The 25,157-nt window shown below is 41.2% G+C and overlaps 1 protein-coding gene across 2 annotated transcripts; it reads right to left on the minus strand.

The window, feature by feature from the left end:
• Positions 1 to 10,129: 10,129 nt before the first annotated feature.
• Positions 10,130 to 24,016, minus strand: egln3 (egl-9 family hypoxia-inducible factor 3). 2 transcript variants are annotated; one of them, XM_086182343.1, is made up of 5 exons: positions 23,523 to 24,016; positions 15,312 to 15,431; positions 14,087 to 14,223; positions 12,439 to 12,512; positions 10,130 to 12,143 (listed from the first exon to the last, which is right to left on the minus strand). In XM_086182343.1, exons 1-5 carry the CDS (start codon positions 23,880 to 23,882, stop codon positions 12,136 to 12,138), a joined length of 699 nt encoding a protein of 232 aa, XP_086038469.1. In that variant the 5' UTR covers positions 23,883 to 24,016; the 3' UTR covers positions 10,130 to 12,135. The 2 variants fall into 2 exon arrangements, with proteins under 2 accessions (XP_086038469.1, XP_086038470.1); XM_086182344.1 differs by lacking the exon at positions 15,312 to 15,431.
• Positions 24,017 to 25,157: the final 1,141 nt, after the last annotated feature.

Here is a 25,157-nt window from a genome sequence, read left to right on the forward strand (position 1 = left end):
CTGCAACTAACTTAAGTAAATATGAATAACTCACAATTTTAAGTAATTTAAACATAACACTGTGCTTTATAGCCAACAACAGTCAAGTTTCTGTTTTTTGAGTGTAGGGTCCTGGAAGGGGCATGGAAGTTTGCCCAACCAATCCACATGTGTTTTGTGGATGTGGCTGGGGAGAGGACAGTCTGGGCTTCCTTGCTGAGGCTGTTGCCCCCGGGACACGGACCAACTGGTTAAGCAGAGGACGACGACGACAACGACGATGTTACAAAAAACTCTATTATACAATTAAACTGTGCAACAAACCATATAGAAATCAAATAACAAAGTATCCTAACCTCTATGTTTTGAAGCTATACAATTCATCAAATGAAACAAATTCAGACACCACTGGAAACTATGTTTAACATCTATACTTAATAAAGCTCTAACTTAAATCTGAGTTATGCAAATCAACAATAACACTGAAAAAAATAATTATTACTGCTACGTCAAGTTTTTTCTTCCTTTATTATCTGTTTATTCTCCTAAAACAACATGAGTGTGTAGCTAACAAGGGTGTTTTATGGTTGGTTGTTGCTTTGGGATTGTATCTTTGTAGGGTCCAAATTTATAGTACAACACAAACATGCATCAGTCTTTTTACATAAAAAAAAAGTCAGAGCTGAACCATCTTCATTTACTATTTTTTCTCTAGCATTGTTCAACCTGGTGTTCTGTGCAAGCATTTCTATAATTTGGCTGGATTTAGACTTACTGGCAATGGTTCGCACTAGGCTATTCAGCCCCACTTTCACCCCCTGGATGACTGTGTTGATCTGTAGCCACAACTCCAAGAAACATGTTGGACCACACAGAGCTTTATACCATAAAATTGAAACAAATGAATACCTGCTGGACGCTAATTTTGTTTTTGTTTTGTTTTTTTACTTTGCATAGCCCACAGTGCAACCACAAATACCTAATGCAAACCCAGGTCCATCTAAGATATACATTATAATGATCTGATCAACGATTGAAGCATTCATCATATAATCCTTGCCAAATTATGCTTATATGTATGTAATTTTAGTTCTGCTTCCGATGAACCGAGGTCTTACTGTACAGTCAATCTGTACAGTAAGACCTCCAAGCTTCCTCTGCCAGTTTCATCGGTGGTGGAGGAGTTTAAAGCCACTAAAGCAAGGGCAGTCAGCACACTCCTTTCATCCGAGGATGGGAAAGTAAGAAATGCAAGCAAAACCATTAAAACCGGTAGGAAGTGGAAACCCCAACAAGCCGTAAGGGAAGCGGAGTCACACTGGAAGCAGCAGGAAATCATGGGAGTGGTGTGTAAGGGACGGCTGGGCCTGGGTCATTACAGCGAGAAGAGGTGGAGCAGGGCTGGTGCCAGGACCAAAAAAGGCCTTGTGGTGCAGAGAGTTTGAGAAGCAGTGGAGGAGGAGCGCCAGGTTAAAGCCATCGGGCTCGCCTCCCAGGGCCAATGGACAAAGTGGGATCAGGCACAAGATAGACCACTATCATGGAAGGAGCTGTGGCAGAGCAATCAAGGGAAGTTGAGCTTTCTTTTGCGCTCTGTGGCCGACCTGCTGCCAACACCAGGAAACCTGAGGATCTGGGGCATAGAAGAAGACCCATCTTGCAAGCAATGTGGTGCAGTTTCATGCACACTGAACCACATTCTGACAGGCTGTCCAAAAGCACTGGCAGGAGGGCGGTCCAGATGGAGGCATGACAAGGTCCTCACAGTGATCACAAACTGGGTGGAGCAGCAGCGAGTCAAGGCAAACAACATCATGCAAGCCCAACCGTCCCAAACCATTGCCTTTGTGAGGGAAGGAGGCAAGACTCATAAAACCAACACAGTGGACAAGATCAGACCCTCTATCCTGCAAGGAGCCTCAGACTGGGAGTTGAGGGTACACCTGAAGCAAAAACTAGTTTTCCCACAGGATGTGGTAGTGACCTTGCTCCGACCAGACCTCATCTTACTATCCAGGAGCACAAAAACAATCATTGTTGCTGAGCTCACGGTACCCTGAGAAGAGAGGTTGGCGACATCCCACCAACTCAAGAAAGCCAAATATCAGGACCTACTCGACGAAGCTGTGTTAGAGGGGTGCCACGCAACCAGCTACCCCATCGAAGTCAGCTGCCGCGGTTTCCCAGCAAAATCGGTGAACTACTTCCTGCAGAGGGTGGGACTGGATCCCAAAATGTTGAAGAAAACCACCAGGGAGATAGCTGAAGCAGCCGAGTGCAGCTCAAGATGGCTGTGGTTGAAAAGAGCCCACAGTTGGAACCCTTCTGCAGGTGAAGGCTAGTCAGTCTTTGCTGCCCCACTCAGGCGAGGTGTTCAGGTTAAGGGGCGAAACACCAGTGAGCCTGAGATCCCTGTTGACGAAGCAGAAGGGTACCAACAATGTGGATGCTCAAGGAATTCCACGGAAGATCTGCATCACCGCGATTAGTTAGCGTAGTCCCTAGTTGTAGCTCGTGGTAAAGCATCTCTGATGTTTTGTTCACCATGATATGAAAAATCTGTTATGTCAGGACCATCCCAGTCTTTAGACATGGACAAGGAGGGATAACATATGTTGCTACTAATGATACATTAAATTTATATCACACTTTCAGGTTTCAAAAGCCTGTTATGTACAAAATACAGGAGACACAAGCAGAAGGGCAAAGATGGAAAGGTAGGGCTTCTAGGAGAAGGTGGTGGAGAACAGATGGGTTTTGAAGTGGGACTGAAAAACATTGATTCGAATAAGCACAGGTCACTAAGAAGCAGTAGACTTAAGGAGAGATGAGGTTATTATTAGAAGTTCATTGCCTTGGTGCATTTACATAGCTATCAAACATTGATTTATCTTACATTGCGGCACTTTTCCACTGGTAGCGTTATAAAGATGGTTTCCAACAATACATTGTGTCATGGAATTACTGTAACTTGACATCCCTGCTTATTTTCTGATCTAAGATTGGAGAAGTAGTGAACATAGTGAAAATTTTTCACTTCCCATCTTTCCATTCCCAAGGAAACATTAATAGTCAAGGTCTGTCTAAACTACACTACATCTAAGATGCATGCCACACACATTCTGTGTCAGTGACAGTGACCTTTGACCACCAAATTCTTTTTAGTTCATCATTGAGTCTCAGTTGCCAATTTTGAAGCAATTTCTTCACAGTTGTCAAGAGATAATGTTTTTTATGTGAGGTGACAATGTCTGTGACCTTTGACATAAAATTCTTTTAAATTCATCATTGAGTCCCATTGAAAATTTCAGAGAGAGCATGTGAGACACAAAGAGAGAGAGGGATTGAAGACAGGGAGACTGTGATCCCTGTGGCCAGTCCCCTATAATAGCATGTAAGAGACAGTTACTTCTCTTTGATTCTTAGTGGTACAGTGTCTGCTTCAAATTTCTGTACATTTGTTTAATTGATGCCACCTGGATGACAAGTTTCTTTATCTGTTGGCATCATATTGTCAATCAGTCAATCAAACAATCGTTATTTACATTGTACCAAATCACAACAAAAGCCATCTCAAGGCACTTTACACAAAGAGCAGGTCAAGAATCTTACTCTTTCACTCAGATGAAAGAGGTCCAACATTCCCACATGAGCAAGCACTCAGCAACGGTGGCGAGAAAAAAACTCCCTTTTAACAGGTAGAAACCTCAGGCGGAACCGGGCTCAGAGTGGTAGGCCATCCGCCTCGACCGGTTAGGGTTGACGGGGGAGGAGAGTGATGGGGCTGGGGGTGGAGAGGAGAGAGAGGGGTGGAGGGGGTGATAAGATCATACTTCCACACACACATTTGGGGATTTAAAAATTAAATTTCATATTTACTTTTGTTTATTTGTTTATTTGTTTCTACATTTCATGGTTGTGGGGCTTCTCCTCCTCGGACTTGGAGGTGCCCTCACATACCGCAAAATTGGCAAGATGATGGCTGCCACCAGACCTGGATCTCTACAACGAACTGTCATTCACAACGCAATTACTGAGATTGGCAGAGCGGGGCAACAACAGACTCTTGAACTGAAACGCAAGATGGAAACCATCTCGGAGCAGTTGGCCGCTCTGCGAAGAGGAGAGTGATGTTGAAGACCAGAAAATTGAACTTTACAATTTGGATTGGACTGAAAGAGGAGACAGATTGGAATGTGTGCTCCTCTGCCCTAAACCAAACACAGCTTCCTTATCGGCTACTGAAGGAATCTGCCCCATTGTTTATCCTCCAGGAGAACTCCTTCTGCCTTGGTGACGTAAACGGCATGTACTATCCCCCCTCCCCCGTGTGTTCCTGACCCCCCGCCTCTGCCCTCTCCACCTCCCTTGGGGTGGCAGCGCCTGACCTTGGCTGCAGCCTGCCCCGACCGGGTTTGGTGGCACGGCCCCCGCTGTGACGCCTCACTCTCACGTGCCTCCATTGGGTCAACAGACTGCTCAAGTTTAGCGTACATACACAACAAAATGTGCTGTTCTCAAAAAAGCATAAAATATGGCAACTGGACTAATCTCGTATGAGTAGAAGACGTTTCGCCTCTCATCCAAGAGGCTTCTTCAGTTCTGAATCCTGGTGGGGAATATCAGCTATATATCTACCAGGAGGGTGGTGGCAAAAAAACGAAAAACAAATGGTCGTACGACCCGAAACCAATGACTCGTCAGGTGTTGATGGGAGTCGTTGGCCTAAAGACCAACCCGAAACCAATGACTCGTCAGGTGTTAGTGAGAGTCGTTAGCCTGGCTGGGCTGTCGTTACCTCTCCCAGCCCTCTCGGGAGGGTCGTTGGGGTCACCTGGCTGCAGGTGAGAACGACGGCTGCTCCTCCTTGGGAGGGATCCAAGCACAGCCTTGTAAGTGGGAAACAAGTGATGTCTGAGGCCTCCTCCTCTATTCAAAGTTCTGTTCTCGTTTGACATGAATGGCTTCCTTCACACCGCTCTCAAACCACCTGTCTTCTCTAGCTAGAACGCATATATGTGCTGTTGTTAAATTCTGAAGTGTACCATTATTACTTACACTCTGTGATAATTGTGACCGCTTGAGATAGTTGTATCAAGCTTTGAGTTGTGTAATGGCATTTCGCCTTAGGCTCGACCCCATGGTGACAAATAAAGGCTACTTCTTCTTCTTCTTCTTCTTCTTCTTCTTCTACCATTCATTCACATAGAAATTCATAGTGCTTTACAGAGTTAGATCGAAGCGAAGTAAAATCTGGTCAACTGGACGTAAGTTTATCTTGAAGACGTTTCACCTCTCATCCAAGAGGCTTCTTCAGTTCTAGTGAAGAGTGTGGAAACTCCAGCTTATAAACCTATGTGGGAGTGGTCAGTGCTATTGTGGTGGAAACGACCATCCCGAGACTCACCTGGCCTCCCCAAACGACAGTCGTTGTGCGGTGTCAGGGAGTTTCAGGGGTGGTCGTTAGGGAGTTTCACCGACCACTCAGATGCTAATGGGCTGTGCTGGCAGCAGCCGTTCCACATTGGTCTTTCAGCTGAACTCTTGGGGGAAGCTTTGAAAGGACTTGGTTGTAAATAGGTGAAAGGAAATGTCACAGTCCACCTCCTCTGTTCAAAGATGGTTTCTCTATCCTGACGTGGATGGCTTCTTTAACTCCTCTTTCAAACCATCTGTCCTCTCTGTCTGGCAGCCCTGGGCGTGAGGTGGGGTTCACCATCCAGGGTGAACCCCACCTCACGCCCGAAAGCTGCTGGAATCAGCATCCTCTCGGATGAGAGGTGAAACGTCTTCAAGATAAACTTACGTCCAGTTGACCAGATTTTACTTCGCTTCGATCTACGATGACATGGATGAATGAGAACCTACACAGACATCTTTACAGAGTTAATACTGAAGTTTACCACATCAAACCATACTTCAGGATCAGGGCCTGAGCATTCATGTTTGGGGTTCATTTTCAGACCACTCCAGCATGAGGCACTTTAGGGGAGGTTCCTACAGCAGGAAGAATTCTCTACCGGAGTAGCCTTCAACCTAATTCATTTTTAGCAAGTAAATATACAGGAGGGAAATATTCACTTCAGAGGATCCGTCCTCTTTTATTTTTGGACAAATGGCTAGAGGTATATTATTTGTGATTGGTATATTTTGTGTAAAGATTGTACAATGTGGGCTGCACGGTGGTGCAGTGGTTAGCACTGTGGCCTCACAGCAAGAAGGTTCTGGGTTCGAGTCCCGGCTCGGGCACGGGATCTTTCTGTGTGGAGTTTGCATGTTCTCCCCGTGTCTGCGTGGGTTCTCTCCAGGTACTCCGGCCTCCTCCCACAGTCCAAAAACATGCAATTGGGGACTAGGCTGATTGGAATCTCTAAATTGACCGTAGGTATGAATGTGAGTGTGAATGGTTGTTCGTCTCTCTATGTTGGCCCTGCAATGGACTGGCGACCTGTCCAGGGTGTACCCCGCCTCTCGCCCGTTGATGCTGGGATAGGCTCCAGCCCCCCCCCCCCCGTGACCCTTAATGTGTAGGAATAAGCGGAAGATGACGATGGATGGATTGTGCAATGTGTCTTTTGATTTGGAACAATGAGTCCACATTTAAGCAGAAAAGATTCAGTTTAAAATCAAAATAAATATATTTTTAATGGACAAGTACTTTTCCTGTAACAGAATAACACAGTTAAATAAGTAAAAGTCTCATCTTGTTCAACAAAACAGGGGTTTTTACGGCCATCATCCCAACACCACCAACTCATAATCTCCCACCTCATTCCGAGTCTGTTTGATGGCAGCAGCAGCTCTGCTCTGGCTGAAGCTTCTTCTGCACTTTCATGTTTGGTCATCCTGCCCGACCTCCAGTTATGCCCCTACAGTCAAGTCTTTGGCCTCAGGGCAGCCAACTGTTTGCCCCCTCTGCCAACCATGTGAATTCTGTTTCAGCTCAGTCTCTTTTCTTGGGCTCTTCTGTGGGTGCAACTCCACCTTCTGCTCCTTTCTTCTGGTTTGGAGGAGTGGCGCCCTCTGCTGACTTTACTGCAGCCTGCATCTCAAGCAGCTTGTGATGGTTCTTTTCATATAATCAAGGTTAGGAGGGGAGTGCACACCAGTATTGGAGGGGAGGTGATGCTAATTAGCCATTTAACATGGAAAAAATGTCTTTTTTATTGTTGGTTTTCTTATTTATTTTCTTTAATAGGAGCATGGAACACAAATCTTGCTTTAAATGTAAACATACCCCCCCCCACACACACACACAATTGCCAATAAGTGTCACCAAAACCAGAAGTAAATCATATCTTAGTAACATTAAGTCATTCATTACAAAAATTGGTACAGTAGTTCAACTTACTACACTGAGTAGAAAATAAAAAAATACGTACATCACACACACACACACACACACACACACACACACACACACACACACACACACACTAGCAGACCCTGCAAGCCGTCACCACCACCACTAAAATTAAAAAAGTTTTAAAAATTATTATAATGGAGTGAAATTTGCTGTAGGGTTGTAGAATGAGTCATTTATAATGTATTACTGACACTAGATGGCGCTATAATCAAGGTTAAAACAGAGCCATATATAGAGAGAGTTTGGCTAACTCTGGCTCAAATATTCAGAACATTTCTGTCATGGGATTGGTTCAGAGTCACATGTTTTATGGGCACCATGTTCGCTATCATTAACCAATATGTATCCAGTAATACACATAGCAAAGCGAATATCAGAGATCAATTTTCACTTTAACTTCCACAAATAATCAAAAATGCCGAACTGCGTAGCTTATCAAATCAAATTAAACTTTATTTATAGAGCACCTTTCATACATAAAAGAAATGCAACTCAAAGTGCTTTACATTAAAAGAAATAAAAGTAAATAAACATCCATGCCCCTCCGACCCCCCCCCCCCCCCCCCCATTCATGCACGCACATACACACCCTTGGACACACAGCATATTACACAAATGCATACAACCCAGGTAAAACCCCCACCCCTACCCCCCACCCCTCACTCATCTACCCTTGAGGAATACTGAAATATAACGTGTGGCTAGGCACTGATAGACCAATTAAGGAGACACCATCATATGGTAGCCATCCACACCGAGAACCGCCCAAGCCCACGACCACAGGACACACCGCCACAGAGGCCTGCCCAGCCTGGACAGACAGGGGGCCAAACCAAGGTTATACAGCCTTGGAGTAGGGCCCACCAACTATCCAGGCCAGGGGGAACCCGCCGCACAGCACCCCGCAGGCAGTCCAGACAAGGCTCTCGGTGTGGAGGGCCCCCATGAGGAGAACACTGGAGCTGAAAAAGTAAATAAATAAATAAATATTAAAGGACTGCACAAATACATGTTAATATGAAAGAATAAGAACAATAAAGAAAATTAAAAGACAATAAGATACCTAAGTAATCATACATAAATAATTGCAAATTAAAACAATAATCGTAAATTAAAACAAGTAACTCAATTAAAAGCTAAGTTAAAAAGATATGTTTTGAGTTTGGCCTTAAAAGAATCAATAGATTCAGTGGCCCTGAGGCCCTCCGGCAGGGTGTTCCACAGGTGTGGGCCATAATAATGGAATGAGGCTTCACTGAATGTTTTTGTTCTGACATTGGGAAAAGCTAGAAGACCAGCACAGGTCTGCACAGTAAGAATGGGGCACAAACAAATGCATTGTTTTCCCGGTGACAAAAAACAGAGGTGGTTATTAAAGCAGGCAGTATGGTGTGCGGTGGTCAGCACTGTCGCCTCACATCAAGAGGGTTCCGGATTCGAGCCCTGGCTCGGGCACGGGATCTTTCTGTGTGGAGTCTCCATGTTCTCCCTGTGCCTGCATGGGTTCTCTCTGGTACTCCGGCTTCCTCCCACAGTCCAAAAACATGCAAATGGGGATTGAATACTCTAAATTGATTGTAGGCGTAGCTGTGAGTGTGTCTGTCTCAATGTGTTGGCCCTGCCATGGATTGGCGACCCGTCCAGGGTGAACCCCACCTCTTGCCCAAAGGCAGCTGGGATAGGCTCCAGCCCCCCGCAACCCTTAACAGGATAAGCAGTAGAAACTGGATGGATGGTTATTGGAGCTGAAGTTTCGTAGAAAACACTGGACACCAGCTGATTTCCCCATTATGTGAGGTAAATGTCAATTTCCCTCTTTGACTTTTGTGAATAATTTCCTTTGGAAAAAATAAAGTCATGTCATAATTTATTCATACCATCCTCTCAAAAACTCTTTACACTGCTTAAGAAAAGAATGTTGAATAAAGTTTACCAAGACTTATGATAGCCTTTGGCTAGCCTTATGCTCGTGAGCTAGTTATCTAGAATAAATGCTAGGAAAATTAGGAGCAACCATCATGACTTGAATTTAACTTGTCTTATCTCAATTGCCAACTGTAACTCAGATGCTATATACTGTGAAAACCATGTGTGTATGTAAATTATGTTGATGCAAACAATCACAACCTGCACTTCAACTTGAATTTATAAATTTTAATGCATTATCATTTTTTACAACTGTGTGGTTTTATTAGGAGGATTAGCCTACGTGGATATTTTTTTCAATCCGTGGAAGTGACGATCAAACCAGTGACCCTTCGGCTGCTTTGCGGCCACGCCGCCTCTGAACCATGCTGCACCTGAGCCATGCCACCCCTGCGTAACCCTGTTGTTTTTCAAAAATTATTTTTTGATATTTTGAACAAGCTCTCATGAGACTAACGCAAGCAAAAATGACTCTCTTGAGTGTACGGGTAACTTCAGCTACTTTCTATACACATAGCTATTTCTAATCCGTCCCAGAATCCATGCATCATAGTGTTTATGCAGTGGGTACAGACCTCGAAGACAGTGGGATCTGTTTGACTGAGGTAAATCCTTGTCAATCTTGCCATCAGTTGATAGTTCCTCCAATTACAAATTATCTCTTTAAAACATTATGCATCAGCGAATAGCTCGCTGCAAAGCAAAGCTTGCTACCAGTGCTTGAATTTTGCATCATTCGTGGGGTAGAAAGGCACCTTTGCAGATGCTGTACTTTGTCTTTTGATGCTGTATATTATTGAATCTTTGCAAACAATAACAGCTTCATTGCAGATAAGACACTTTGGCTTTGAATTCATGAAGATTCAAGAGTTTTATTGTCATATGCACAGCAAAACAGGTAGTTATACTACGCAATGAAATTCTTATTCTGTTCATCTCCCTAAAAAAGTCAACACATTAAAATAAATAAGAACAAGAGAAACAATAATAACAATAAAAACAACAATAAACGATTAAAACCAACAATATAGTGTTCAGTTTCTGAATATGTGTGTGTGTTGTGTGCGGTGTGTGTGAGTGATTCATTGAGGAGCCTGATGGCCTGTGAGTAGAAGCTGTTTTAACCGGCCTTGTGGTCCTGGACTTAAAACTCCTTGTAGCGTCTGCTTGATGGAAGGAGTGTGAAAAGTGAGTGTTGTGGACGTGTGCTGTCTCTGATGAGGTTGTGTGTTCTTCGTAGGTCTCTGGATTTGTAAATGTCTTGCTGCCCCAGCAATGTGCTGTGAAGTCTTGCTCACCCGCTGGAGTGCCTTCCTGTCTTATGCCGTGCAGTACCAGACTGTGATAGAGGCGGTAAGGACACTCTCAATGGTGCATCTGTAGAAGCAGCTGAGGATTTTGGTTGACATGCCAAATTTTCTTAGTTTTCTCAGAAAGTACAGTCTCTGTTGGGACTTAAACCAGGTAGGATGAAAACATGATCTTTACATTCTTCTTTGTATTTCCTCGGCTACATGGAGGGACCTCCTCATCAGTTGCTGTCCTTCAAGTAAGCATAAAAATGCTCTGAAAAGCATAGCATATCACTTCATCTGATCATGTGAAAAGGTTATAGAGTGATATTATCAGGGGTGAGTCAAACATGATTGTTAGTTTGTTTGACAGCAACAGACCCAGTCTGTGTTGTTGTGATTTTTCTCCTTTTTGCTGTTAACATTTGCCAAATAAAAACCCGGAAAAGGACAACCAGCTGTAGAAATATTTAGGGCTAATGTCACTCACCCCTCAGCTGATCTCCCTCTCTTTCTCTCTCTCTCTCTCTATGCTAAAACAATAAGCGAGGGCAAATCATCCAAATCAAGAAAGTAATCAATTAAGGCTTTAAATGTCAGTGAAAAGAAAGAGTGGATTTGCTAAACACACTATTCACAACAACAGTAAATGTGTTTAATCCCTGCGCAGAGTGATGGAAATGAAGCAAGGGGGGATGAATGCATAGTCGTCTTCCAATCCTTGTATGCCTAGTTAACTTTCCCCTCAGACTTTTTTGAGAATAACAGCAATGTTTAGCATGTGAGCACAGGACACATACAAGTTCTGTATTCATCAATTTCACATTTTAGCCTTTGCTTATGCCTATTCTGATCATTTTAATGTTCTGGCACACCATCTAATGACTTACAAAAAAGCAAACATAATTACCAACTCTCATACAGGTTACCCTCAAGTGAGCAAAAGTACATTTGTGACATACAGACCTTCTGATATTGAGTTTGCATTGTGTTACTAGTTCATGAATTATTGTTCAAAATGAATGACAAAAAAACAATTGTAATCAATAAAGTTTTTTATTCTACAGGTACGTTTTGTTTGATGTGAAGAGTTGAAACAGTTGATTGCAGTAAAGTTCTGGATTTTATAAAAAAAAAATTAAATAAATGTTTGAATGCTAGCTTTTTCTGGATCGTCGCAGCCATAACTGGACATCAACATTAATCTTGATTAATAATGATTAATCCAGCAGTGTGTCTTCATTTTATCTTAAATAATACCCAGATTCGGAAGTCTCTGAACCTTCACAACCGTTTTGCAGTCTCAAAGTTGAAAGGTGCAGTCTACTATTTTCTCCACCTTAACAGAACACAGCAGGGGGAGTGTTGAAAAGACATCACTTAAAGTAGGAAGAGTGCTGACGTCACCTGGATCATCATCACAACTGTTCATCAGCGTATCAGATGATCATACAAACATCCCTTCAGCTCATCCAGAGTCAATGTTCAGGTAAATGTTCCTGCCATCCTCTCCTACTGTTCACAGAATTAAAAGCCAGATGACAGGTTTCCTGACAATCAGCTGCTGCACTCCTAAGGTGCTGCAACACACAAAAGGCAGGGTGCAACTTGAAGTTATAAAATGCAACACAAAAAGAAAACTTTCAGTAAATGACAGAGAAATTTAATAACCAGCCACTGTTGACTGTTCTGTTAAATTGTATTGTTTTAATGGCTCTGAACATCTGTACTACTTCTTTAGGTGTATCTACATGGCTTAACAAACTAAAAACTGAAAAACAAACTCTGTGTGTGTGTGTGTGTGTGTGTGTGTGTGTGTGTGTGTGTGTGTGTGTGTGTGTGTGTGTGTGTGTGTGTGTGTGTGTGTGCATGTACCTGTCAGTTCTCTGAATCGTCTTTTGGCCTCTGCTCTCTCCTCAGAATCAAAATACCAGACTGTGATAGCGTACCTAAAAACAAAAATATTTTTGCTTTTTTAATTACAGCTTTTTGGTGTGATATCCACCTGGTTCCATATTTAAATGTTCCATTTATGAAAAGAAAAAGGCCACAATGAACACTTGGAATCTTGATGCTGATATTTTTGGAAGCCGTTTGCCATATTGAGAAACCTTCACAGTTTTCACATATTCTAAAGCAACAGAAAAAAATATATTGGGCCTCGTGGAAGAAACACTCATATGCATTAATGTGTTCTTAAATCACTCATACAAACAATTTATGTATATTTTTGTTGTAGGGATTTCTTCTTAGATATAAACAACATCTGTGAGTGGTAATACCAATTAATACACGAGTAAGAAATTACTTTGTAATTGCAGATACATAATCACAAAGTGCTTAATAAATAAAATCGTAATATAAACAAACACAAAATAAGAGAATAATAAAAACATAACTGCTGGCAACTACAGCAACAGTCAATTTTGAGGCAGAATGCCATAATTAACATGGGGCAGCTGTTTAGAGCCTGTTGGAACCAGAAGCCTGTCGAAATCAAAACTCTTTAAGCAGCCTCATATAAACATTACAGGATTCTAAGGATCTTAAAGGTAGGGGGAGAACGTTCCAGAGTTTAGGTGCAACTGCCTAAAAGGTACAATCACTTCCAGTTTAGAAATGGCTGCAAAAGGCAGAAAGAGTCGATGTTACTGTTATGGGGAGGGAGGAGGTCTGCAATATATTGAGGTGATTGGCGATGTAAGTCTCTAAACGTCCATCCATCCATTTTCTTCCGCTTATCCTGTTAAGGGTCATGGGGGGGCAGTAGCCTATCCCAGCAGCCTTCAGGCAATAGGCGGGGTTCACCCTGGACTGGTCAACAGTCGATCACAGGGCCAACACATAGAGACAAGTCTCTAAAAGTAAGCACCAGTATTTTACATTAAATACGGTAGTTGATTGGGTAGTTACAGAACAACTCAATAAAAATGTGTTGTTAACTGATATGTCCTGTTCATTTCTTCTAAGATATTGTGAGATTGAATACATAAATAAAACTTCAGATTTTATAATCATGATAACTATAAGGTTTGACTCCACAATGTATGACTCTTCACCACGTCTACTATTTCTGAGAGCAGGACCTCGATTTCAAAGCCCGCAAAGTTCTTCATCCTCCTTTAACCTTTGATGAATGGAGCTTCCCTACAACTGTGGAGGATATCTGACCCTTAGTGGTACATAGAGGGCACTCATCATGCTTATTTGACATCAGTCAGAACAAGTGGGATTCATCATGTTTGCAAAGCTCATTTATGAATGCCGATGAATCTGAAGTGGCACAGTCATACAGTCCCTTCTGACACGAAAAATACTTTTTGAGATGCAAATACAAAAATGGTCTAGTGCAATTCCCTTCTAATCAATGTATTCATCTGGACCAGCAGATGGTGCCAACAATCTGTAGTTGCCAGTATCCATCCCTGGAATTTATCAGTCAGTTTAGGCATCTCTTATTGAAACTACAGATGCAAAGAGAAAATGTCAGCAACCATCAGTCCTGATGTGACAGGTTAGTTACCTGGTGGTGTAGGATGGCTGCACCTCATGTGGGTTCCTGCGGTCAGACCAGAAGAAGAGCAGCCTGTCAAACAGAGGCTTGATGTCAACCATGTAGGGTTTTCCTTCTGGAAAGATCCTGAGGACACCGCCATGTTCCTGAACAATGATGACAAACACTAGCCCTTTTAACATCACATTAGCAGGTTCAAGTCATGCCATGAAAACATGAAGAGCCATCAGTGAAATAATTTAGATTAGAAAAGACTTTGAATGCCGGAACAACAATTTTGTGTACAGAGAGTCGATTGCAAAAACATATTCAAGTCATTCTTGAAATAAAAGAACTCTAAATTTAATTCAAACTTTGCATCAAAATCTAATTATTTTCACAATTGATGGAATTGTCTAAATTTTAAATTTATTTTTTCTACTTTTCATTTTCATTTATAATTATTATGTATTAAGTGTTGAGGCAGCACGGTGGTGCAGTGGTTAGCACTGTCACCTCACAGCAAGAAGGTCCTGGGTTCGAGCCCCGGCGCAAGCATGGGTTCTTTCTGTGTAGAGTTTGAGTGACTGGATACTCTTCATTGACCGTAGGCGTGGCTGTGTGCGCAAATGGTTGTCTGTCTATATGTGTTTGCCCTGTGATGGAACGGCGACCCATCCAGGGTGAACCCCGCCTCTCGCCCAAAAGCCGCTGGGATAGGCTCAAGCCCCCCTGGGACCCTTAACAGGATAAGCGGTAGAAAATGGATGGATGGATTTCCTGCAGTTTTTGATTTTGCATTTATAGAATCACAATCACAAGAGAAAAAGATTATGAAGGGAATAATGTTCAGACATCAAAACCTTTTATGGCATTGATAAATCTGGCCTACGTATGCATACACACAAACACACACACATATACATGTGTATATATATATGTATATATATATGTGTGTGTGTGTGTGTATATATATATCACGATGTATAAATATACATATATACATACACAAGTATAGACAGAATATGAAGTTAATGACATAATCTAATATTAAAATGAATTTCAAGATGGAAAGTATCATATATATCACAATATATATTATAATATCATGTGTATTTACATATACACACACACACACACACACACACACACACACACAATTTTAAGGTAAGATCTCAGGCAGACATCATTCATCAAATCACAGTCAGCGGGATGTCAGAAGTCAAAAAGAGAAGTCAGAGTTCAATTAATTAACCTCAGTGTTCCAGTTCTTGTTGAGGTAGTAGATGCAGGTGATGCAGCGTCCATCGTAGTTTGGGTTGTCCACATGTTTGACATAACCAGCCCCATTTCCTGGGTAACATGCCACCATGGCCTAAACACACACACACACACACACACACACACACACACACACACAAACACGTGTCATCAGTATGACAACTAATAACATTAACTTATTTGCATTCAACAGAGGAAAATAGTGTTTCAGGGGCTTCACTTTTTCCTGTAATATGACTGTTGATGCAACAGTGTTGGTTTTATTTCATGATTAATCATTTAAATCTAAATCTTGCTATATCTTTTATTTAAAGTCTGGAAAAGTTAAGTTCTTGGAAAGCTATGTGTTTTCAACTTTTAGCAATAGAACTCATCCTGGAGTAAAGAGTTAGTCTTTGATTTACATCTAAATGTACTAAATATACATTTATATTTAATAAATTGATATTAAATGTTAGTCATATTTAATGAATACATCCTATGAATACATTTTAATATCAATGACATATCAAATTCTTTTTGTTTTTTCACCTCCAGCTGTTCTTTCGATACAGCCATGAATCCAGCAACTACAACCATTACAATGGTAAAGCAGTTTTCAGGTAAATTAAACTCAACTTAGATTTTACTGAAAGTGGAGACTGAGTGCTCTTTTCATCTTTTGATTATGTACCCTTTTTCATCTCAGTTGTTGTTTTTTAGTTTGACTTTTGCCTGTATGTATATTTTTCATGTCAATTTTCAAAGCCTGAAGTAAATGTACATACAATGTACAAAATGAATGAAGTAAAATGTGTCCCAAAAAACGTTTCAACTTTATTAACACAGCATGACTTTAAAAATAAAAAAAATAAAGAGTAATAAATCATTTTAGCCAGTGGCGAGGGACATATTTCTCCTAACAGGACATGGGGGTTTCCTTGCATCTCAGTGGTGCGACATTTTGACCAGAGCAGGAAGTGGATAATAAGCTGAGCAGACAGCTATTAAACCGTGAGACTCTGTCAGAGCCAACAAAAGTTCAAACTGAGGGCTTCCTTCTGGGAAAAACACCAAGCCACGAGCCACAAACAGCTGATCCTGCGGCTGCTGACAGAGACGCGACCCCTGAGTTTATTGTAGGTCATTTCTGCAGCGTTACAGTTCAAATGTTTCATAGATGTAAAGCTGCATTAAAATGACAGAAAATCAACAAACATCCATCCATCCATTTTCTTCCACTTATCCTATTAAGGGTTGCGGGGGAGCTGGAGCCTATCCCAGCAGCCTTCGGGTGAGAGGCGGGGTTCACCCTGGACAGGTCGCCAGTCCATCGTAGGGCCAACACATAGAGACAGATAACCATTTACACTCACATTCACACCTACGGTCAATTTAGAGTATCAATCAGCCTCGTCCCCTCTCATGTCTTTGGACTGTGGGAGGAAGCAGGAGTACCCAGAGAGAACCCACACAGGCACAGGGAGAACATGCAGACTCCACACAGAAAGACCCCATGCCCAAGCAGGGGCTTAAACCTGGAACCTTCTTGCTTTGAGGCGACAGTGCTAACCACTGCACCACCATGTGATAAATCATTTTTTTGCAATTCATTCTTAAACAAATACACCTAAAAAAATCTTATCAACAAAGACAGAAGAATTGAGGGCATTTTCACTTCTTTCTAGCACTTAACAAGATACAGAGTAATAAGCAGATTCATGAAAAATGTAAATGATCATTAGTTTTCAGATGTATTTTTTCACCAATTATTCTCTAATAGGAGACACGATGTGTTCAGTTTGTCTGTCCGAAGGATTTTATCAAAAACTACCGAGAAACATTATATACAAAAGATTCCCACAATACAGACTAAGTTTGTCCTCATGACTTCAGCAACACATTCAAACTTTTAAATTATTATATTTAATTTCATTTGAAATGAAATGTTTTCTTTCTTCTTCCATATTATCTTTATCTGTTTTGGAAAAAATGTTGAATATTTGTAACTAACATAATCACAATCAGAGTAGTTTTAGAAAAAGAATAATGTTCAAATGTGCTTTATATATTTAGCATTTTAGACATATTCATAAGTGTAGAGTTCTGAAAATAAATTGATTTGAACTCATCTATTATGCAGAAATCTATCAGAATACAGTTGCTGATTTAAATGGTCCTTCTGAATTGTCCTTAAAAGATATTTATTATTTGAAACCGATTTCTATGTGAGGACAGGAATTAGTTCCTGACACTCAATGTTACACACAATGTTGGAACTTTTATCTAACATATTTTGATATTAGTATGACTAAAAATACCTTTTATTTGTGAACAGAACAGAACCACAGTGATTTGGTGCAACTTTTGTTTTGTTTACAATCCAAATATAATCGATATGCACAGAGTTGAATTACTCCCTCAGATTTATTTGGCAGCTTGTTCCAAAACATTGTTGTTGATTATCTTTAAAAATTACTTTAATATCTCAAAAGTGGGGTAGGCATGGTTTAACAATAGAGTGGCCGTCAAGCAACCAAAGCCTTGCTAGCCCGATCCTCACTTCCCCCCAGCGACCAAGGTCAAAGTGTCCTTGAGCAAGATACTGAACCCCTAATTGCTCCTGTTGATTAGACTCAACCTATTCATTCTGATCATGCAATCTATCTAATGTCATCATCACCTGATGTGTGTGTTAACATGCTCATAACATACAACTATGTTGATGCTGGGAAACACCTTCCCCATATCATCTTAGTGTTAAAAGGTTTAGCAGAGAAACACTTGTGTTTGTGCAAAGGACTAAAGGAGAGCTGACCTCCTGTGCAACGAATGATGACAAACCCCCAGTGCCAGTAAAGAGAAGGTGACCACAGGCAGCTTTCATGTTTGTTTACATGCGCTGCCGCCTCCAAGGCACGTATCAACATGGTAAGAGCCAGCTGTAGTAACACAGAGTGAAAATATGTGGAGAAACAAAGGAGGGTGGGGCTGGGAGGAAATGATCTGCTCAGGAAAAAAGATTCCTTTGTTGTGAAAGTATATTATCTCTCTAGCAGCGAGGCAGAGGGAGGGATGGTGGGGTAGACTGAGCAGTCACTTGGCAGCTTTCCAGCCTGCTGACGGTTTAATGGCAGAGCTACGTGTGGAGCGTGAGGCAGCATCCAGTAGGACGCTTCTGGCTTCGTCTGCCTGAGGACATGAGTGTTGACAAGGCGGAAGTGGCATGTAGATTGATACTGAAACACTGAGACATCAGATCCCATTGTTCCTGTTCTGAAATGAATTCTCAAGTACAGTAAACAGGCTGATGTCTGAACTATGTAGTAAAACAGAGAAAGGAAAGATCAACCCAGCTTAATTCTGAGAGAAATAGACTTACAATAAAGTCACATTTTCATTCAGGCTGGGATGACTTCTGGAGCCCAACTTACTGTAGCTGATCAGATCAGAACTCCATTTGGAAAACAAGCATCTTAAAAGTTGTATGCATGTCTTGACGTCACATCACATGTTGTACAAATAAGTATAGTTATGTTGTTGCATTAATTTTGATTAGTTCAGAAAAATCTACGCTCTCAGGTAAACAGTCGGTCACTTCTCAGTGCAAACGTATTTTCAGCATGTCCGCCTGCTGTCACATGCAACAAGTGTGTGTGTGTGTGTGTCTCTGTGTGTGTTGTCACATTGTGTACTCTCTGATGGACCCTCTCAAGACAACAGGTCACCATGTTTACTATGGGGGGCACACACGCAATTATTTGGATGTGGAGATGCTGCAGAAAAATAAACATCTCAAATATATATATATGAACACACACTGAGGTCTTCTTAAATATCAAATATTACCCGAGCCCAGGCTGATAGAGAGAGAGAGACAGAGCAATAGAGAAATAGAGACAGAGAGTTTGGACGCAATGCTTGCTATTAAAAGAAAATTGGCAGTTATGAATATGTCTTTATCTCTTACTTTTAATACCTAAAAAACTGCCCTACTGAGATTATTTAAATTATGAACATTACATGATCAATAGAAATAAATAAATCCCAGTGATCAGTTATTTGCACAAAAAAAAAAAACTGTTGAGGGCACCCATAACTAGGGCTGTAATCTCTCAGTCGACTGGTCGATTTATTAGTCAATGGTTCTGGTTCGACCAAAATTCTGATTGGTCGATTTTTTTGCCACGTTAATTTCATCAGGAGGAAAGTACCAAGTGCTAATGAGGGTGTTTTCAAAGGACCCCTGTTTCACAGATAACAATCTATCTTTCAACACCCCCCTTGTTTTGCCATTTTGGACAAACCCAATCCGCTAGAGACAGACAGACTGAAGAATACTTAGCCAAAGTCTGGTGGTTTGATGAATGTATATTTAATTTTGACGGTTTCATTTAAAGTCAGTCCTCTTCCACCATGTCAAAGACATCTGCAGTGTGGCAGCATTTCAAGAAAATAGATAGTGCAAAAAAAGTCGAATGCAAAGTTTGCCAACAACAGTTTGCATATCACAGCTCCACTACAAACACGGCCTATCACCTAAAAACGGTAAGCTAACTTGTCCACCTTAGGTTGCCCCATCAGTTTTGAGTATATGAACATATCCGAATTGACATTTCAATGTTTTAGTCTAATAATTGTTTTCTTTTAAATGTAAAAATTCTTACAGTGGACTTGCCCTTTTGTGTTTGAGTGTAAAGTTTTAAGTTAAAAGTCTATTTGTGTCTCAGCCGCGATGCTGAGCTCCTCTGTTCAGTCTCGCTCTGTGCGCAGGACAAATGATCGTGTAGGTCAATTATTATAACGTGACAAAAACAATTATCTAAATATTCCTCAACAGGTTTCATGCTGATAGTTGACACAGTATATTTTTCATATATAAAATTAGTTGATTTTTAGTCGAAATCTGAGGGCTTCAGTCGACCAAGAATTTCTTTGGTTGATTACAGCCCTACCCATAACATACTCTCTAACAGACTCTACATGGTTCGGAGTGAGCTGAACATGCTGCCTCTTGGAGAGAGACCAAAGAATGAAAAACTTGATTTTGGCATCGTCAGTACTGTAAACTTTGGACACAATTTTGTCTTGAACCACAAATGCCTTCCTGTTGTATTTGTTTGCCGTTTTTGGTCCAGATGCTCTCACTGAGTCTTGCACAGACAAGTTTGATAACAATTGATCAATTTTGAAATTACTGGATCTGTCGATGTCATATCACTTTGTTGGAGAACTGCTCTCTCTGAGTGCCCTTCAGTTTTCATTGCCAGATGTTTACTTGGCAGAATGTTCCGGGGCTAAAATGAGTGACACTTTCATTGGTGTCTTATGACATATTTCATATGGCTAAGGTCTGCGATCTCTTGGATCACCTTTAGATTAGATGGTCTTGGTCTGAATGATTGATATTAATATTAATTACTGTTGTCAGAACAATACTGAGCGACATAAACACAGATATCTATGCCTCCATCCCAGTAAAAGATGTGAGCCAGAGAGAAATGTCCATTGGATATCAGTTCTGAGCTGAGAGGATTTTGTTGGTCTAAGGTTAAGGTAACTGTATGCATCACAGAAGCTTACAACTACAATGCATTACTTCTAGGGGCGTAACCATTCATCTACTACATTGATGTATCGGTTTATATTACTATGATCCAACTACATTGATCTGTGCTTGGCAAGTTGGCCTTCCGGACGACATTGATCTAACATTGTTTTAAAATGTAATCAATTGTATTGATATCTACCTACTGTTAAATCAACCTGAAGAGATGTTGATTGTACTTTAATTTTGATGTTAAATATTGTATTATTTTTCTGTTGAAAATCAAAAGCAAGAGTAGCAAGGAATCCGACTGTTAAATCGACCTGAAGAGTGTCGGTTGCACTTTAAATTTGACTTTAAATATTGTACTATTTTGATGTTGCTAAACAAAATCAGAAGTAGCAGGTAAATCTACTGTTGAAATGTTGGTTGCACTCACTGTACTTGTACTGAAAATGTATTGAATATTGAAAATGAGAGCAGAAAAGGTTAACTTCCTGTTAATTCAACCTGATGTGTTGGTGCACTTTATTCAAATAAAATGTGAATGCATTTGCCATTAATTGTAGTTTACTTGTTGTTGGTTTATATCCATAATCAATATATGCCTGTTTCCCTTAAAAGAAACAACAGGATTCTAGGAAACTTCACATGCACTGTCCAGTCCTCAGGTATTCATTTCACAGTCACACGGGTCGTATTTTTGGCTAAAAAGTCCCTGAATTGTTTCAGATCGTATTGTTCTAAATGAAACAATATCATCCTTGAATCGTGTTGGTAACCACGAATTGTGATAGGAATCAAATGACTGTTAAAACGAATCATTACACCCCTAATTATTTCGAATTGAAGTTCTACAAAGCCAGATGCTATGTCTGACTCTTCCTTCTCCAAATATCTACTGTGTAGCTCTTAACATTCAAGTCTTTGTTAGCTTCTGTAATTCAAAGTTAATAACCATCAAGCTTTAACTGAGATCCAACAAGGTTCTATAATGTGTAAGAATGAATTTGATGGCAACAAAACTTTATAAATGAGGAAAGTGAGTTTTAACGTAGCCACCTCAACCAAATAGTCACCACTAACACATGCAAGGATTTGCTCTACTGTTAGATTGGCAGAGGTTATCATGGTCACATGATTTTCATGAGGGTTTTCATCCATGTGGATCACAATATGAGCGTGTCACCCAAAGATCATCAACGACACCATCTTCAAGTTTGACACCTCATTAAGTTGCTACATTTCACATGTGTGCCAACATCAACCGTTGATATTTTGTTCATTCTTTTTTTAAAATTTTAGACATATACATTAGATATTGCGGTGGCACGTAGGTGCAGTGGTTAGTAATGTTGCCTCACAGCAAGAGGGTTTTGGGTTCAAGCCCCGGCTCGGGCAGGGGATCTTTCTGTGTGGAGTCTGCATGTTCTCCCTGTGCCTGCGTGGGTTCTCTCCAGGTACTCCGGAGAGTACCTGGACACCATGCAAATGGGGACGAGGCTGATTTATACCTTAAAATGACCGTAGGTGTGGCTGTGAGTGTGAATGGTTGTCTGTCTATATGTGTTGGGCCTGTGATGGTCTGGCAACCTGTCCAGGGTGAACAGGATAAACAGTAGAAAGGTCTAAATGGATTCAGAGATTTTAACTTATTTGTAGACACAGACTTTTTCCCTTTAGAACAAGTTTAAGAAGAAACAAGGACATCACAGAGAACAACTTAAACATATGTGATTTGTTCAAAAACACGTAAGATTAATAAATAAAGTAAAGTAAAAAAAAATTTGGACGAGTTTTAGTCTTTCCTACTTTCTAAAAGTTATGAATGAATAAAAGCCTCAGGACAGACAGTATTAATATATTTGAAGGTTATATCAGGCTTGCTCTGCTCAATAGCTCATGTCTGTGGAACCAAATGGTAATTAGGATCCTATGTAGGCATCCAGATCCTAAACCATAATGAATGTATGGTTTGGTATGGGAGCACGTGAAGAGGAACATACTCTCAGAGGAACCCCACCATCTAGAAGGTATGGCAGAGGTTTTAAAAACAAAGAATATATGCTTTCAAACATATGCTACTTATTTTGCTCCAATTTATTTTAGGTACATCTTGTAAATTAGCTATAGGGTTGCACATGAATTTGTACTTTTACATGTTTTATAATAAAATACAGAGTTATATAATATTTTATATTTGCCTCGATGTTGAACATTGTGTCATCGTCATATTTATCCTATAGGTCCCTCAGGGAAGTCTACAGTTAACTGTCTCATGCAAACAAATGAATTTCACAAGCAACAACAGGTGGCTTTAATAAAGAAAAAGAAAAAACAATTACAAGGTGAAAAACAAATTATCGAAAAACAATCTAGTTTTGCACCTGATTGACACACGAGCAACTAAAAGTCTTTGGCAATAGATAAAATAAATGTAAATATTACGTGTGGATTTAATGTAACAATGTCTACAGGTTAAAGAGTGCAGTCATAATCAACATTTCCACTAAGCCAAAGTGATATTTTTAGTGTAAACGACTGATTGAGATTTTTTTTTAACTGATTTGTTTTTCCAGGTGAGTGAATACACTTCACGTGCGTAAAAGCGTGCGTAAAACACTTCATGTCATGTTGACCAACTCCTCGCTTTCATACCTTGGACCTCTCCCGAATTGCCTTGCCACCCAGCTGGTGGGCACACACGGAGATCAGCTGATCGATCCTGTTGAGCAGAAAGCTGATCGCCTCGCAGCCGCGCTCCGACCCGCTCACCCAGGCGATTTTGTCACCGCGGACGCTCCTGCGATGGACGCCCAGGCCGGCACCCACCAGGCGGCCGTCCTGCAGTGCTCCAGCGACATGCATCTCCTTCACCTGCTCTAGTACCGCGTCTCCGACCAGCTCCCCCAGAAGTCCGTCCACGTAGCAGAAACCGTGAGCCAGTAGAGCCGGGACTATTCGCTCCAGAGCCACACGTTCCAGGTCATTGTCCGAGTCACGGTCGACGAACGGCATGTTGAGGTCTGTCAAGAGCTCCTCTGGAGTTCAAGTGACAAGAAGCAGGAGATGCAGAGAACCTCGGTTCAGTTCTGAGAGAGTTTAAACTTCATCAGCAGACGTCTGATCCTGCACGTCTGAATTCCGTCATCTCCAAGAGTGCGCTAAGCTAACATGTTCCACAAGATCACTTCCAGTTTCGTGCTACAAAATAAAAGCAGCGCGGACGAAAAGCACTTTCATGGAATTCGTCTTTTAGAGTTGGATGGAGTCCATCCAGGTTAAATTTGATCAGCAAGCCATCCATCCATCCGTCATTTTCTTCCGTTTATGATGTTGAGGGTCGCGGGGGGGGGGGGGGGGTAGGGCTGTAGCCTATCTCCGGGGGGGGGGGGGGGGGTTGTTTGTGATTCCTGGTTGCTGATGAGTCCTTAAAAAATTCCATTTATTTAATTTGACATATTTATTTTAAATCAGAAAGCATATTGGCCCCCGTTTACACATAGGATTTTAAGGTCACAGGTTTCAGAAATTTGTTTTTTTTTTGGGGGGGGGGCTTTTTTCGAATTGAGAGAAAGACTCTTCATTTAAATATTTTGTTTGTGGAATCCACATTTTTGGCCAGTCACATAAGAATGTTTAACCCCCCAACCCCCTTTGTTTTTTGGGGTTTTTGGGTTTTTTTGTTTTTGTTTTTTAATCGCAATACTGTGGATTGAAGTCCTACCGTAATAGTTGCAGCTTTTATTTTGAAAGCACACCCTGGTTTCCTCAGGTGATCTTGTCGGTATGTTCTTCAGGAGACTGACGAGTACAGAGCGGTGTAAGACGTGCTCGATGTGATGTTCTCTATGACCGAAGGAGGAGAGAGAGTGTGTGTGTGTGTGTGTGTGTGTGTGTGTGTGTGTGTGTGTGTGTGTGTGTGTGTGTGTAAATTAAGCTCAAACATTTGAACTTCACTGGTGCTAATAAAATCAGAAATGACTGGACAGACTGAAATCAGCTGAATAACAAGCTAAACAAGAATGCTTATTTACCTATTCATAAAAGAATGAATGAAAATAAAGAACCACTCTGCCGCCTGCGCACTGTAAGCATCCCAGCCGCCATTGAAACCTCCACAAGCCGCATGTAGCCCTGGCCTTCCCCCTCCCTCTCCCTCTGCACGGAAGTTGCCCATAAACGTGAACTTGACCATGCGCAAGGAAACGAGTGACAGCAGCTGATAAGGCAGAGAACAGTAAAAATAAGATAATCATCATCAATAATAACAACAACAACAAAAACAGTGAA

This window comes from Aulostomus chinensis, chromosome 17, assembly GCF_037954235.1.
Source record: "Aulostomus chinensis isolate RoL2024-O1b breed Wild chromosome 17, RoL_Achi_v1.0, whole genome shotgun sequence".
Classification (NCBI taxonomy): domain Eukaryota; kingdom Metazoa; phylum Chordata; class Actinopteri; order Syngnathiformes; family Aulostomidae; genus Aulostomus; species Aulostomus chinensis.

What these genes read in the sequence shown, in the direction of transcription:
- egln3 (XM_086182343.1), bottom strand. Translation starts at nt 23,882, where the DNA reads ATGCCGTTCGTCGACCGTGACTCGGACAATGACCTGGAACGTGTGGCT. An exon ending in CAATTCGGGAGAGGTCCAAG is followed by an intron (nt 15,432 to 23,522) that starts GTATGAAAGCGA and finishes GTGTGTGTTTAG; the next exon opens with GCCATGGTGGCATGTTACCC. An exon ending in ACAAGAACTGGAACACTGAG is followed by an intron (nt 14,224 to 15,311) that starts GTTAATTAATTG and finishes ATCATTGTTCAG; the next exon opens with GAACATGGCGGTGTCCTCAG.